This window comes from Urocitellus parryii, chromosome 1, assembly GCF_045843805.1.
Source record: "Urocitellus parryii isolate mUroPar1 chromosome 1, mUroPar1.hap1, whole genome shotgun sequence".
In the NCBI taxonomy this organism is placed as follows: domain Eukaryota; kingdom Metazoa; phylum Chordata; class Mammalia; order Rodentia; family Sciuridae; genus Urocitellus; species Urocitellus parryii.
Genome location: NC_135531.1, coordinates 62,375,080 through 62,391,006, shown reverse-complemented (window position 1 = coordinate 62,391,006; position 15,927 = coordinate 62,375,080). Strand labels below are relative to the sequence as shown.

The window sequence follows — 15,927 nt, the reverse complement described above, 5'->3', positions numbered from 1 at the left end:
CATTTCATCCTCACACCAACCCCATAAAAGTAGCTATTCCCATTTCTTCTTTCATTCAATAAATATCTGAATGCCTATCACATGCTAATCACTGCTTATCACTGCTTCAGATGTGAGGAATCCAAGTTGAAAGCATAGAGGTAACCAAGGCCCTGCTCTCAGGCAGCTTGGAGTGCAAGTGAGGACACTGAATCTGAGCGGCTATAAGCTCCTGTCTCAGGTCACACAGCTGTTAAGTGAAGCATCAGAATTTCAACCTGAGCTGCATGGTTTTAAAGCAAAGCTCTTGCTCTCCTTGTTTAATTCCAATGCTAAAAGACAGGTCCTCCCTGGAGGGTTTTATCAAGCTGGGTACCCAGAATACATGCTCTACAAGGCATATAAACTGGCTTATGTTCAGGTCCCAGAGTGACCAAAACAGACAGAAAGTTCCCCAAGAAAAGAGAGACTTGCATAATCCCAAAGACGGGGAGTCATGAGACAGATTCTGTAGAGTAGGCAGCAGGATCTGAGCTGGTCTTGGAATAAGAGAAAATGACAAGGGGGGTGAAGGAATGGATGGCTGGGGATGTATCTGAGGAAAGTCAACAGTACAGTTTGACTAGAGATGAAAATATGGTTCCAGGAGTTGTGAAACGTCACCACTAGTCCTTTTTCTCACCACCACCACAATCTCATTCCCAGCCCCAGATTCACATCAAAAATCTACACAATGTTAGTTAATATAGAAACTACATATGAAATGGACTGAAAGAAGGGGGCAGGGTATGAGAGTGACCTATAAAAAATGTTCTGAAGGTATCCCAGGAAGTGACCAAAAAAAAAAAAAGGGGGAAAAAAATAAAAATGTGCTGGGGCTGTAGCTCAGTGGTAGAGTGCTTTCCTGGCACACACGAGGACCTGGGTTTGATCCTCAGCACCACATGAAGATAAATAAGTAAAATAAAGGCATTGTGTCCATCTACAAATAAAAAAAAAATATATATATTTTTTAAAAAAAGGTAATAGAAGCATTGACAGAAGCAGTACAGCACTAAAACAAATCACAAAAAGTGCTTTGGTAGGTATTCAATATTTCTGTTTTGAAGAAGCAAATGCATAATGGTGGGATATTGTTATATTGTGTGCATGTGTGAAAATGTAACAACAAATCCCATCATTATGCATAACTATAATGCAACAATAAAAATGTGGATAAAGAAAAAAAAGAAGCTATATAGGCTTCATTCAAAACAGAAATTGGAAAACATAAAAGATCAAAAATTTTAAAATTTGGTTGGCTGTCCAATTCATAAAAGCAGCCTTCAGCTAAAAGGTCTTAAAAATGGAGGTCGAATATTCTTATTCTAAATGGTTGGGACCAAGAGTGCTTCAGATTTCAGAATACCTGCAAATACATAATGAAATATCCTGGGGATGAAGCCAAATATATACATGAAATTTATTTATTCTTTATACATATCTTATACACATAGCCTGAGGGTTATTTTATATAATTTTATAACGTGTCTGTCATGTGAGGTAAGATGTGGAATTTTCCATTTGGGGCATAATGTCAATGGTCAAAAGTTTCAAATTTTGGATTCTGGATTAGGGATGTTCAATCTATATTCCTTTTTTTTTTTTCCTGGAAGTTGCAAACATGATTTTTCTAAAGTGTGTTCTGTGCATAACTATTTTTTTTTAATTTTTGGTACTAGGAATTGAATTCAGGGACACTCGGCCACTAAGCCACATCCCCAGCCTTATTTTGTATTTTATTTAGAGACAGGGACTCACTGAGTTGCTTAGCATCTCACTGTTGCTGAGGCTGGCTTTGAACTCAAGATCCTCCTGCCTCAGCCTCCTAAGCCGCTGGGATTACAGGCACGTGCCACCGAGTCCAGCTCTGTGCCTAATTATTCATTGTAAAAAATAATACTCGAAGAGCAAACTTGCACAAGAACAACAAACCATCTTGAGGTTACACAAAATGGGAGAACAAGATCTTTGCATCAGGCTCACGAGAAAAATCACGGACATGAAGCTGCACTTACTTTTTTAAACATGACTAGTGAGATGACTGCTGATGCTGTGAAAAGAGCCGCTATGATTATCATCATGATTCCAACAGGAATGTTTTGGTTGAGACCAGTAAGGGATGAAATCCAACCACTACAAAATAATCAAAAGCAAAGTGTAGTTAAGCAGGTAAGTTAATGCAGACTTGTTAAAAATAATACCTAACCGACATTCAGCACTTATGAAGCAGGCAGTGTTCAACTTCTTTATATGTATTAGCTCATTTAATTCTAACGAGATCATAATCTCATAAGAGAGGTGCTATTTTTACTATTTTACAGATGAGAAACTAGGTCACAGAGGTACTCAGTGCCCAAGTTCTCACAGCTAATAAAGCATAATCTGAATTCAAAAGCAGATGAAACCCCTGAGCCCCAAGTGTTTACCACCACATTATTGCACTGTTTAAGCTTGTGAGTTTATAGCCATATTTTTAAATGCTCATTTTAAATTTTGCCGAATTATGGAAGGAAATATTTGCAAACCTCACATTTAACACAGGATTAGTTTCTAGAATATAAAAATAACTTTTATGGTTTAACAATACAAAAAAATCATCTAGAAAATAGGCAAAACACATGGTGAGACAATTTACTAAGAGGACAGAAAGATGGCAAATAAACATATGAAAAGTTGTTCAATTTCTTTAGTCATTAGGGTAATGCAAATTCAAACCACAATGAGATATCACTACACATTCATCAGAATGGCTGATGAAACAGATAGTGGCAACACTAAATGAGGTGGAGGCTGAATCACACATAATTGTTGGTGAGATTATAAAATGGTACAGCCATTCTGGAAGACAGTTTATCAGCTTCTTTAAAAACAAAAACAACAACAACAACAAAAAAAAACATATGCAACTTCTCTATGGCCCAACTGTTTATTGTGTCATCCCAGAGAAATGAAAACTTATATTCACACAAAAACCTGCTCATGAATGCTCACAGTGGCTTTATTCATAATAGCTTCAAACTGGAAACAATCCAGATGTTCTTCAATTGGGGAATAGTTAAACAAATTGTGGTACATCCATACCATGGAATACTACTCAAGAATAAAAAGAAAGAACCTACTGATACACAGAACAACTTGGATAACTCTCAACAGGATTATTCAGAGTAAAAAAAGCCAGCAGTTGCATGCTGTATAATTCCAATTAAGTAACCCTCATAAAATGATAGAATGATCAGAATGACAAACAGATTAGTGGTTGCTCGGGGTTAAGGAAGCAGTGGGAGCAGGAGAGCTATGCGTGTGGCTATCAAAAAGTATTCATGCACAATTTATTTAAAGAAGATAGAATGTGCTGTTTTATAAAATGGGAACATAATCTTCAAAGGGAATGGTTTGTCCAAATGCTACATCTCTTGGGACATGTTAAAACTGTGTTCCTTGCTATTTTTTTTATCTTATTTGTTTGCTTTGGCTGATCTGACTTTTCTGTGTAAACTATATTAGGATACAAAAATTATATACAAATATTAGATTAACAACTTAAAACTAATAAAGTAAATAAACTTACCAATTGCCCCAATTATGAAATCCTGCAGCCTGGAGCACATGTACAGCAAACTGACAAATATAGACGAAGAAGAATACAAAGAATCTGAAAGAACTGTCACTCCTTTGAAAAACAAAAGAGGGGGAAGGAGAGAAGAAAGAAGAAATGTCATTTTTATCATTAATTTTGTATTCACATGCAGATTGTCATTCAAACCTTTAAAAAAGTGGCAATAATCTTAGGCTTTAAATTAAAATAGTAATATTATAATAATTTATTTGAACATTTCATGTAAATATTCAATATCATTCCAATCTTACTTTGTTCTTTCAGTTCCTAACTGCACCAAAATCCATCTTGACAACTCAGCTTTTGTTTTTAAAACAAACTTCACAAGAATTATAATACACAATAAAGTATAAATATTTAAAATATTCAATTTAATAATATTGAAACTTATTTAATATATGCATATTAAAACATGTACATGCCTGGACTTTCCCCTATCAATACTGCGAGCATATCCCAAGTTTTCTGGATAATCCCTCCCTTTTTCTCCCCCTTACTTTACCAGCAGCTTTCTGTCATCATATTTTGCCTATTTCAGAACTCTATATACATGAGATCATAGAGTATAACACTCCAGATTCATCCATGCTGTGGCATGTATCAGAAAGTCATTCCCTTTAATTGTTTAATAATGTATAAATATGCCACAGTTTATTCATTCACTATGGATGGACATTTAGGTTGTTTGCAGATTTTTACTACTGCAAATAAAGTTATTATGAACATTACTATATAAGAATTCATATGAACACACATTTCTTTTTCTCCTGGGTAATTACCTACAGGTGGAAAGGTAGAGACACAGAAGTGTTCGTTAAATTTCTAAGAAGAAATTGTAATCTGTTTTATCAAGGGGTTGTTCCATTTTACATTTCCGCTGGCAGGGTATGAGTATTCCAGCTCCACATCTTACTAATACTGGGTAATGTCAGTCTTTTTAATGCTAGACATTCTAATGTATGTATAGTAGTATCTTATTTGGTTTTGATTTTTCTAGCAAGTAATTCTGTTAAGCATCTTTGCCTGTCATCTGTGGATCTTCTTTGGTGAACTATTTATTAAAATCTTTTTCTGATGTTTTAACTAAATTATTTTCCCCCTTATTCTTGCATTTTGAGAGTTTTTATAATATAGATTCTATATACACAAGTTCTTTATTATATATATGCTTGGCAAATATTTTCTCCCAGCGATGGCTTTTCAATTTGATGTATGTATGTATGACAATTATCTGTGTTTTTAAAGGGAAGAGTATCTTAAAGAGCAGCTTTTGATAAGTTTTGCCTTTTCTGAATTCTACTCTACTTATTCATTATTTTATGGATCTTGATTTTCTTATTGTATCTAAAAAATCTGTGCAAAAGCCAAGGAAATAATTCTGTTCTCTTCTAGAAGTTTAACTTTTTCAGCTTTACATTGTAGTCTATACTTTTATGAATTACTTTTTTTTTTTTTTGCACAAGGTATTAATTGAAACTCTTTGTTTAACTTGGTACCAGAAATTGAATCCAGGGTTGCTTAACCACTAAGCCACATCCTCAGCCCTTTTTATAAAATTTATTATAAGACAGGGTCTCAATAAGTTGGTTAGGACCTTGCTAAGTAGCTGTGGCTGGTTTTGAACTTTGCTCCTCCTGCCTCAGCCTCCAGAGCCTCTGGGATACAGGCAGGTACCACTGCACCCAGCCAGCATCATTTCTTAATGATAACTTTTCTGTAATGCATTGTTTTTTTAATCTTTCTCAAAAATCATTGGTCTATGGTGGATTTATATTCATTTCTGGATGCTCTATTCTGTGCCGTTTTTCTTTGTCTGTCTTTATGTCAATATTACACTATTTTGGTTACTGAAACAATCTAAGCTTCAAAGTCTTCAAATTAGGTAGTGTTAGTTTATCGGCTTCATGATTCCTTTTCAGAGTTGTTCTGTCTATTTTAAGGCTTTTACATGTTTTACATTTACCTTCTAGAATCACCATGTCTTATTTCCTGAAAAGAGCCTGCTGGAATCTGTTTATATTTTCTACATAGATGATCATGGATCTATGAAAAAGATAGTTCTTTCTTTCTAATCTGAATACCTTTTATTTCGTTTTCTTGCCCAATTATATTGGCGAGAACTTGCAACACAATATTGAATAATAAGTGGTAATAATAAATGTTTGTTATGGTTTGGATATGTGATGTCCCCCAAAAGCTCATGGGTGAGACAATGCAAGAACAGTCACACAAAAACACGAGTGGATTATGAGCATTTGAAATTCTTCTGTTCCTTCTCCCCAACCTATTTATTAATCATTTATTTCCATAGCTTGAATTCATAGATATATATTTTATTCTTTAGATTAAAATAAAAAACTATCATTTATTTTGTTGTTCAAATTGTTCCAGCTTTAAGCCTTTTAAAGTCTGTTTAGTGTTTGATAATTTGTACTCATCTTGCATTTTCCCTGTTCCTGCTCCACAATGAGCCATTATTTGAAAGAACAAAAGAGCAATATTAATGGTTTGATAATAATGTTTTCTACATTAGTCATTTAAATCAAATGGTAATTGATAATTCTATCAGTAATATGTTAAGCAAAGTTAGTATTAATTAATGACAGGTTGTTCAAGAAAATTGCCAATGAAAACAATATACAGCAAAACTCACAATATGAAACGCTATTTTTATTAATACCAAATAGAAACTCCATATGTGCCTCATCTCTCTGGGAAACAAAATATCACTAACTTAATAATCAACTTTATTTATTTATTTATTTATTTGTTTATTTATTTATTACTGCTTTGAGGAAGTCACTTCTGAAACATTCCTATTTCCCTAATCTTTATCAGAGTTTAAAAATATAACTTAATATTTTCTTAATTCTTGTTAAATATTTTACTTTTATTATTTGTGTATCAAGAAACCAGAATAGCAAAATTACAAAATACATATGCTGAAAAGGCTCTTGATTAATTTCTAAAGGCTTCACAATTATTTCAGTTACCCAAAAGCCATCTTTTCCTTCCAAATCTACAGATATATTCTAGAAGTTGAAACTGCTTCACTATAACTTTAGTTAAGAAATCTTTAATTTTTTTTAGTTGTCAATGGATATTTATTTTATTTATTTATATGAAGTGCTGAGAATTGAACCCAGTGCCTCATACATGGTAGGCAAGTGCTCTACCACTGAGCTACAACAGCAGCCCAAAAAATCTTTTGAAGGATATCAAGTATGTTTTTTAAAAATTAAGAAGTCCTACTAAAAGAATATTTCTAAAATATCACTTCCAAATACAGATGGCTTCCCTTCCTCTTTGGTATGTATAGTGAGTACACACAAACGTATAGTTAGTATGTGAAACTGATAAATTGGAACCCTCAAAAATCTTTGAACCCCATTTTGTCTACTTCTATTGTTCAAGAAGGCTACATAAGCAGCTTACTTCACAACAGCTAAGTGTGGAACCAACCTAGATGCCCTTCAATAGGTGAATGGATAAAGAAACTGTGGTATACATACACAATGAAATATTACTTAGCAATAAAAGAGAACAAAATCATGGCATTTGCAGGTAAATGGATGGAGTTGGAGAATATCATGATAAGCGAAGTAAGCCAATCCCCCAAAACAAAAGGCAAATGTTCTCTCTGATAAGTCCATGCTGATCCATAATGGCAGAGGAGAGGGCGGGAGCGGGACACAGGAAGAATGGAGGAACTTTGGGCAAAAGGAACTTAGGGGAAGGGAGGGGAAAGATGGACATCATTACCTTAGGTACATGTATTATTGTACATGTGGTGTGACTCTACATTGTGTACACCAGTGGAATGAAAAGTTGTGCTCCATTTGTGTATAATGAATCAAAATGCATTCTGCTGTCATGTATAACTAATTACAACAAATTTAAAAAGAACAAAAACAAAAAGAATAAATAAATAAAATTGTAGAACACTCAAAAAAGAAATAGAAGAAGACAAGAGAGGTGAAAAGACCTCCCACATGCATGAGTTAGCAGAATTAATATAGTTAAAATGGCCATATTACCAAAAGCAATCCAAAGATTCAATGCAATCCCTGTTAAATTACCAAGAATGTTCTTCACAGAATTAGAAAAAAAAAACTGTCCTTAAGTTAATATGGAAGATTAAAAGGCTCAGAATAACCAAAAAATGAAAAGAAGAAGAAGCCTATATGAGTTTCTTCTTTTTAGTTCTGTGATACTGGAGATCAAACCCAGGGTGTCCACTAAACTATACCCCCACCCATAAATAATTTTTTCAACAGACTGTGTTTATGTTATTTGTCTAACAAACATCATTCCTGAAAAAGGAAACAGTAAAATTCATTCCATTGTACAGGGACCATGCTAATATAAATACTATCCCCAGCACTACAAAAAAATAAAAAAATACTTCAAAGTTCTCTAAAATAGAAAACTGTGTTCCAGCACTTATTTAAATATATGGACTCATTTTCAAGAAGAACAAAATCTTCCTCTGATATGTCCAAATTATTGAAAATGCAAAATCAGTCAAACTTTGAAAAAGTTGCCTCATTTTCTAGCTAGACAAGCAATCATTGAAAATATAACTCTTTATAAATCAAAATGATACCTAAAAAGTGAATCTGACTTTTGTGAAAAAAAATTCTGCAATGTGGGATTGCAATTCCCCAACAAATCTAAAATTTATTAAGGAATGACATGCAAAAACCTGACTTAGTCACACTGCTAAAAAGCATATTAACTACAATTCCCAATATACTGAACTCTGTACAATGTAGGAAACTCTGTAAAGTGTAGATTAACAAGCTAAAGCAATGCAATCATCACAGGAGCATAATTTTCATTCAAAATGCATAAGGGAAAGGTAGATCAAGGTGAGGAACTCTGAAAGAGTCTGTAGATCCCCCAGGAGGTGTTTATCTGAACCAGGATTAGAAAGGGACCAGAAGAAAAATCATAATTAGGGGTAGAAGGACTTCTCTACTGGCCTTCATCACCAAAAGCAATGGGTCTTACATACAGGAAGAGACTAGGAAAGCCAACTGTTTAAATAATATAGCTTGTACTTAGTATTTTGTTGTTGTTGTTGTTGCACCCTAGGGATCCAACCCAGGGCCTTGCACGTGCTAGGGAAGTGATCTACCACTGAGCTATGCCCTCAGGCTCCTTTAACCATTTTAAATCACAGAGGGAAGAAAGTAAAGACACAGAACAACAATATAAATTGATAAAAGCTAAGTGCTTTAAATTGTAATCTGCCTCAGTTTACAATGAAGTATTTGTGGTAACCATGAATATTCATTCTTAATAAATACACCTAAATAATATATTTCCTGGTCTGAATGAATTAATGAATGAATAAAACCTCCCATTACTTACATCCTGGCTTTTTCAGGTCAAAGCCTATTAGAAAACTGAATTTTAAATAAACCAGTGGTTTTTGGTTTAATGTGTTCTGCCACGTTGTAGCATAGGCTTACAGAAAATTTCTTCCCTAAATTATCATAATAAATCTCAGAAAATAGATTTATATGTTCTTGTAAAGTTTATTTCACAAACCAAAACAATATCAGAGATAGTAATTATAACTACAGTTTGGGGGAACAGGGAGAGACAAAGTATTTCATAATTTTAAAAGAAATAACATACTTTATACATTAACTTACAGTTAACTAAAATACTATTGCCTGTGCTTTGGGCAACTCAACATAGTGGTTAAGAGAATCCAGTTTCAGTGAGTGATATAGGGTTTGAATCCAACGCACTTAACTCTAACTTCAGGCAAAATGTCCAAGGTGTTTCCATTTACAAAATGGGATGACAGTAGAACCTAATTTTGTTCCAATAAAATGATACATGTAAAGATGCATACATATCACATAGGAAACAACTAATAATTGTTCCTTGTTAGTACCACTAATTGTACTACTATAATCCTGCACCAAAATAAACTGTTTTGCTCCCAGATGTGAGATTAAGCTGCTGAAAAGATCTTGAAACTTTCTGGAACATGGACAACTTAATGACTACTACTAGTACCAAGCAACATATGAAGTCTTTGATGAGGCAAAGGCATTAGAATAAAAAGAAACCTAGGAAGCACGGCTGCTTTACTTGTCTTAGTCACGTGGAATCTTGGAATCCATGATTGTTTAAATCAGCCCTACTTTCCCTCTAATAACTGCTGAAATCAGTTCATTCTCTAGAACAGGGATTCCAGAAACAGACTTGAAAAGGTAGTACCATGAGCCCCACGAATCATGCAAAAAAAAAAAAAAAAAAAAAAAAAAATCTTCAAAATGTGTGTGTTTTTAAGGAAGAAGGTTCAAAGATTTAAGATTTTATAATAGAGTCCATGGCTTTAAAACTATTAAGAACCACTCACTACCTGAGCCCAGGTAAAAACAGGAGGATGGAAAGGATCCTGAACTCCATCTTCTTCCCATCTGTGTTCTGCCAAAAGCAGGGAGGCATGATACAATTTTCAACTCACAGTTGGGCTCAAGCTCCAGATCCTATATACTTGACTATTTTACAAAAATAGCTAACCTGTTTTGAGCATTATGTGCCAGAGACCTCAATAAACACAAGCATTGTCCCTTCAGTCCTTTTAGAGAGATTAAATAATCCAAAAACACAGCTGCTAACAAAAACAGTATAGATGACTTGTCTGCCTGTCTATAGATAATGTCCTTAACCATCTGATAAAATTACCTCTAAGACACTATTTTAATTCATTTCATCTTCTACAAGAAATCTAATTATCAATCAATAGAACATCATTGTCTAAAAAAATTAACCCCATTTGCTTAATGTAGTGTTTCATATAAAAAGGGACATGGCAAAATTTCTTTTCATATGCAATGATTTATATTGTTGAAAATTCTCTTTTAGAGTCATGGAAGACAAAATAGACAAAACAATATTTGCAGCTAATTGGGAAAAAAAAAAAAAAAAGACTAACTGGCCATGATGGCACATAGCTGTAGTTTTAGAAATTCAGAAGGCTGAGGCAGGAGAATCACATGTTGGAGGCCAGCCTCAGTAACTCAGTGAAAACCTGTTTTAAAAAAATAAAAAGGGCTGGGGCTGGGGTTGTGGCTCAGTGGTAGAGCACTTGCCTGGCATGTGTGAGGAACTGGGTTTGATCCTCAGCCCTGCATATAAATAAATAAATAAATAAAATTAAAGGTCCATTGATAACTGAGCAAAATATTTTTTAAAAATTTTTTATTAAAAAAAACATAAAGCTCTGAGGATGTAGCTTGGTGTCAGAGCACACTCCTCCCATCCCCAGCCCCTGCACACTGGGTTTCAATTCCCATTATCACTAAATAAATACATAAAAACTAAAATAAAGGCTGAAATATCACTAAACTACTACTTGATATAGGCAAAGATTTTCTTGATACAACTAAAATCTCATTATTTCATTACCAGTCAATGTAGAAAGTATAAATAGCTACAATAAGCCAGTACCCAACCATTTTAATTAACTTTGAACAACAAAACTAATAATTTAAAGGAAAACAGAAGTCAAAATTGGTGAGCTCCTGTGTCAAAATGAAACTATTTTCAGGATATTACATAGGCTATGCTCTTATAAAACAGAAAACTCAAACATTTTTCCACAAATATGCCATCTATTTCAACAAAGAACACTAAACAGAGTTTGGGTTTTGAACCATCTAGAATATTAAATCTGGAAGCTATTCAACGCGTCTTTTTTTTTTTCTTATGTCACAAAAGACAGTTTACTATCAATCCTCTTACTTTATCATCCTATCATACTTACACTACAAGTTCCCTATTCAATCATCTATGTTGCAATATCCCTAAACTCTTCCTGTAAGTGTGAACATATCCTCAAATTCTAAATAAACTATCTTAAACTTACTGTGGGTCAAGTTAGTAAATATGTATTACCTCTTACAGTAAAATGTCCTAGAGAAAAACAATATGTCTCATGAAATATTGCCCAAAACAAGTAACTTTCATTGAATAAACTAAAACTTGAACTTAAAATCTAGAATTGACTCATCAAAAAAAGTTTTTAAACTAATCTTATGTGCCCAACATTATTTTTTTAAATACTTACTGAACATCTCAAATATTGTAACAGTACTACTAACATCTCCTTCTGCCTCTCAGCTAGTCTTTAAGAGGGAAATATATGACAGTGCTGATTTATTCTAAAGAATAAATGATGCCAGACAGGGCAGTAAAATGTCTTCACAAACAGGTTTGCATTTAAAAAGAATAGTGCACAGAAGAAGATTTTATTTTTTAACTATAGATAAAGGTGGGAGACAGAGAGGCAGAAGGGAAGTGCTGGGGAGTGACACTGGCCAAATTATATTGTTCTACTGTGTATGTGTGTGTGTGTGTGTGTGTGTGTGTGTGTGTGTGTGAATATATAACAACTCACATGATTGTGTACTACTCTAATGCACCAATAAAAAATGTGGGGGAAAAAAGAGATAAGAAAATTAAAGATGGTAAAAAGAAAAACCAAAATGCTTTTAAAACTTCTTTAAGTTAAAAAAAAAACAGGGGCAGGGTCACTGATAAGAGTGAAACACCACATTCCAGAGACATGTCTCTAAAGCTGAGGCAGAACCAGAATGAGAACTTCCTTCTCTCCTCAACCCCCTCCACCTTCACCAGGGTAACAAGTTAGAAAGTAACAAGCAGCAGCAGGTACTCCTAGGAGAGAGAAAATGTAAAATAAGACCTATAGGCACAAAAGGGAGACCGAGTTAGTGGAGCAGACATTTAAAGGGGGAAAAAAAAAAAAGGCTCTGGAAAACCAAGCCTCACCTTACACGTGAATAATACCAAAGGACTCTGAAGTCTGTGGTGTACTGGGGGCAACCATGGCAACCAAACACCCAAACTCAGATCAATTTAAACCACCTACACACATTACTACAAGCCTAGCCCAAGGGAAAAGGCACAGCCATTTCCAAGCAGGACTCTTATTTATCTCATTCTATTGTTTTCAATAGATGTCCAGCTTTTCAATAAGAAATCACCAGGCATAAAAGGAAACAAGGGAAAAAATATCTTCGAGAGACAAAACAATCAAGAAAAAAAGACTCACACATAAAAGTTGTTGAAATGGCACTAATAAAGGCCAATGTAAATTTTATTTTTCTTTGTTTTTAATTCTAGAAACAACTGACTGACTAAAGTAAAAGCAGCAGCAATGTACTGTGTATTTTGGAATATACAAAAATACAGAACAAAACTGCACCAAGGCTTTAGGGAATAAGCCAAATTAGCTTGTTGGGAGGTAGCTGACAATCTACATGAAAGAGAATACTATATGAATATAGACCATGATTAAAGATGTATATTATAAACATGAGGGATCACTAAAAAAAAGGAGATTTGAACAGGAATATATAATGAAGAAATACAGAAGAACACAGAATCATTAACAACTTATTGATCCAAAGGAAAGCAAAAGGATGAAAGAGTAGTTGTTTCTTTCAAATATAAAACTGCAGATTTTAATCCAATATGATTGTTAACTATACTAAATGAAATGGCATAAACACACTGCAGATAATTCAAAATGCACTTAATATCCTAACCTACAAAACTGCATGGCTTAGCAACACAATACACTGTATTGGTTATTTACGCTCATGATCATACACATGGCTGGCTAGGAGCTGTGGCCCTTTGAGCTGCCCAGTATCACAAAATAATATTGCATCACATTTCACTACTTCAGAAAAGATTAAAATTCAAAATACACTTTCTCCTAAATGCATACCGGGGTTGTCAGTAATCAAATCAGATTGCCAACTTGGAGGCAAAAGACCCAAATATGCCAACCCAAAGGAGTTACTTTCTAATAGATATCTAACCTAGATGAGTTAAAAGCAAAAGGACAGAAAAAAAGTTAAAGTATGCAAAGATGAATCAAAAGAAAGCTGGAGTTGCTGTAGCAATATCAGATAAAATAGATTCCAGAAAAAAGCATTATCACCAAGAATAAAGAGGTACATTGCATAACCAAGAGCGGAATACCCATTCTTTCATGTGTACATAGAAGATTTAGTTTCAGAGTTTTAAAATTCCTAGCCCTGCTGTCTACATGGCTTCTTATATCTGCTTCTGCACTCAATCTGTTATATTATTATTTTGGTTGAAAATAAAGAAAGCATCTTCCCAAATAAAAATAATTAGAAAAGGGGAGTGATGATCTCCCTGAAAGAAAGACCCCAAGGGTCCTTAGATCACTCTTAGAAAAAGTATTACGAAATAACCTGCATACAAAGTTAAAAGATCACTTTTCTTCTCTGCATTGCCAACATTGTGCTAGCACAGAACTTTGTAGTAAACACTAACTTGGTTAAATACCTGTTTGAGAAATAAACATCACTAGTAAATGGTCTAAAGCTAAACTTTAGAAGAAACACCTGAATCCACTGGAAAAAAAAAATGTAAATGTAATAAAGTTGGAAGGAACACAGAGCTCTCAATTTCTAATTTGAAGGGATGGGTTAAAACTCAGCTCCTGATGATCTCCTCAAAAGACTGTAAAGATATTGGTATGGTGGCACATGCCTATAATCCCAGGAACTCTAGAGGCTGAGGCAGGAGAATCTCAAGTTCAAAGCCAGCTCAGCAATTTAGTGAGGCCCAAAGCAACTGAGGCCCTAAGCAACTTACAGAGACTCTGTCTCAAAATAAAAATAAAATAAAATAAAAAGGGCTGGGGATGTGGCTCAGTGGTTAAGCACACTAAAAAAAAAAAAAACGTTATAAAGATTAAACAATATAAAGTATTGAACATGATTTATAGTGACTTACAGACTCTAAAACACTATATATTCATATGCACACAAGAGAATATAAGCACTAGATTCTTTTTGCAGGGAGAGAAAGAACATTATTTTTCCTTAGAAAGAGTTTAAGATTTCATTTTGCAATCCAAAAGAAAAATTATCTTTTTTTCTGGTCATACAAACAGAGGGTAAAAAATATTTAATGAAATGGTGTTTTGTAATTTACTAAGTCCAAAGACTGTCTAATTTAGACTGAAGAATGAAACTTTATTCTTGAACTTTGAATATGTTTTATGTTTATATTCAAAAATTACTTTAAAAAAATTTTTTTTAGTTGTAGTTGGACACAATACATTTATTTATTTATTTATTTACTTACTTACTTATTTATTTTGTGGTGCTGAGGATTGAACCCAGGGCCTCACACATGCTAGGCAAGTGCTCTACCGCTGAGCCACAATCCCAGCCCAGTAAGTACTTTTATGGAAAAAATTAAATTGATTTTTTGGTTTGAACTGCTTTTCAAGAAAAAAAGGCATTATTGTTCATTCATATTTAGTTTCCAAAGTCCACTAACAAAACAATCCAATTTTAAAATAGATTAAAATAATATATTTAACAAGTTTACTTCTACTTTTTCTACCACAAAGAAAACACTAAGTAATTTGGTTTCTCTTTCTTTCTTTTTAGCGGGGAGAGGGGTTTAAAAAAAACTGCTTCCACCCAGGGCTACAAAAAAAAAAAAAAAAAAAAAAAAAAAAGTTGTTTTTTAAACAAACAAGAAACCAAACAACCATAAGGACAAAAGGGAAGAGGACAGCAACAGAATTTTGTAAACTGCAAAGGAGCTGAATTTATAATTGATTCAACAACAAAAACTAAAACCCAAGTCAGCAATGGAGAAAATGAAGAACTAAACTTAAATTCCCTAACCTTAGAAACTCTTTAAACCTTAGAACAGCTCAAAAAGCTAGATAGACACACCAACTATTTTGTAAGGCAAAGACAGGCATAGGTAAAAACAAGAAGATGAGCTGAAAGACTGTAAGAAGCAGTCTGACCCCCAGATCCTTCCCTCTGCCCTCTTATAAGATTGGTTCAGTTTATTCACAAAGTACACAACCAAAAGGATTCTTAAAAACAGGGCATCAGAACAAGCCATGCACAAGCACACTGAAAAACAGAGAAATTAAGTGAACATTCATACTATGAATATTTAGATGATTCCCAGTCTTCTGCCTTGATGCTAACCTCCAAGAAAACCGGCAGCTAAATTAATTCCATGTGGGGGAGCAGAAAACATCAATCAGAAACATTTGCTTCTCAGAAAAATAAACCACTACAACACATAAGACCTAGTCACACAGGAACACACTGATGAAGGGATCCTGCAATATTAACCCATTTATTGAAGGTCAGTTGAAGGTCCTACCCATATGCAAAAAACTCTATTTGTTTCTCAGTGTGGTTGATTTTGTGGTTTTTTTTTTT

The 15,927-nt window shown here is 33.9% G+C and overlaps 1 protein-coding gene across 2 annotated transcripts in view; it reads right to left on the bottom strand.

Annotated features, from left to right (window-relative positions):
• Positions 1-15,927, bottom strand: part of Scamp1 (secretory carrier membrane protein 1) — a 97,282-nt gene that overhangs the window by 11,150 nt on the left and 70,205 nt on the right. For both annotated transcript variants that reach the window (XM_026393249.2, XM_026393250.2), the window contains 2 exons: positions 3,590-3,691; positions 2,037-2,154 (listed from right to left, as the gene is read on the bottom strand). In XM_026393249.2, the coding sequence (XP_026249034.2) occupies positions 2,037-2,154; positions 3,590-3,691 (220 nt within the window). The remainder of the gene's footprint in view (positions 1-2,036; positions 2,155-3,589; positions 3,692-15,927) is intronic.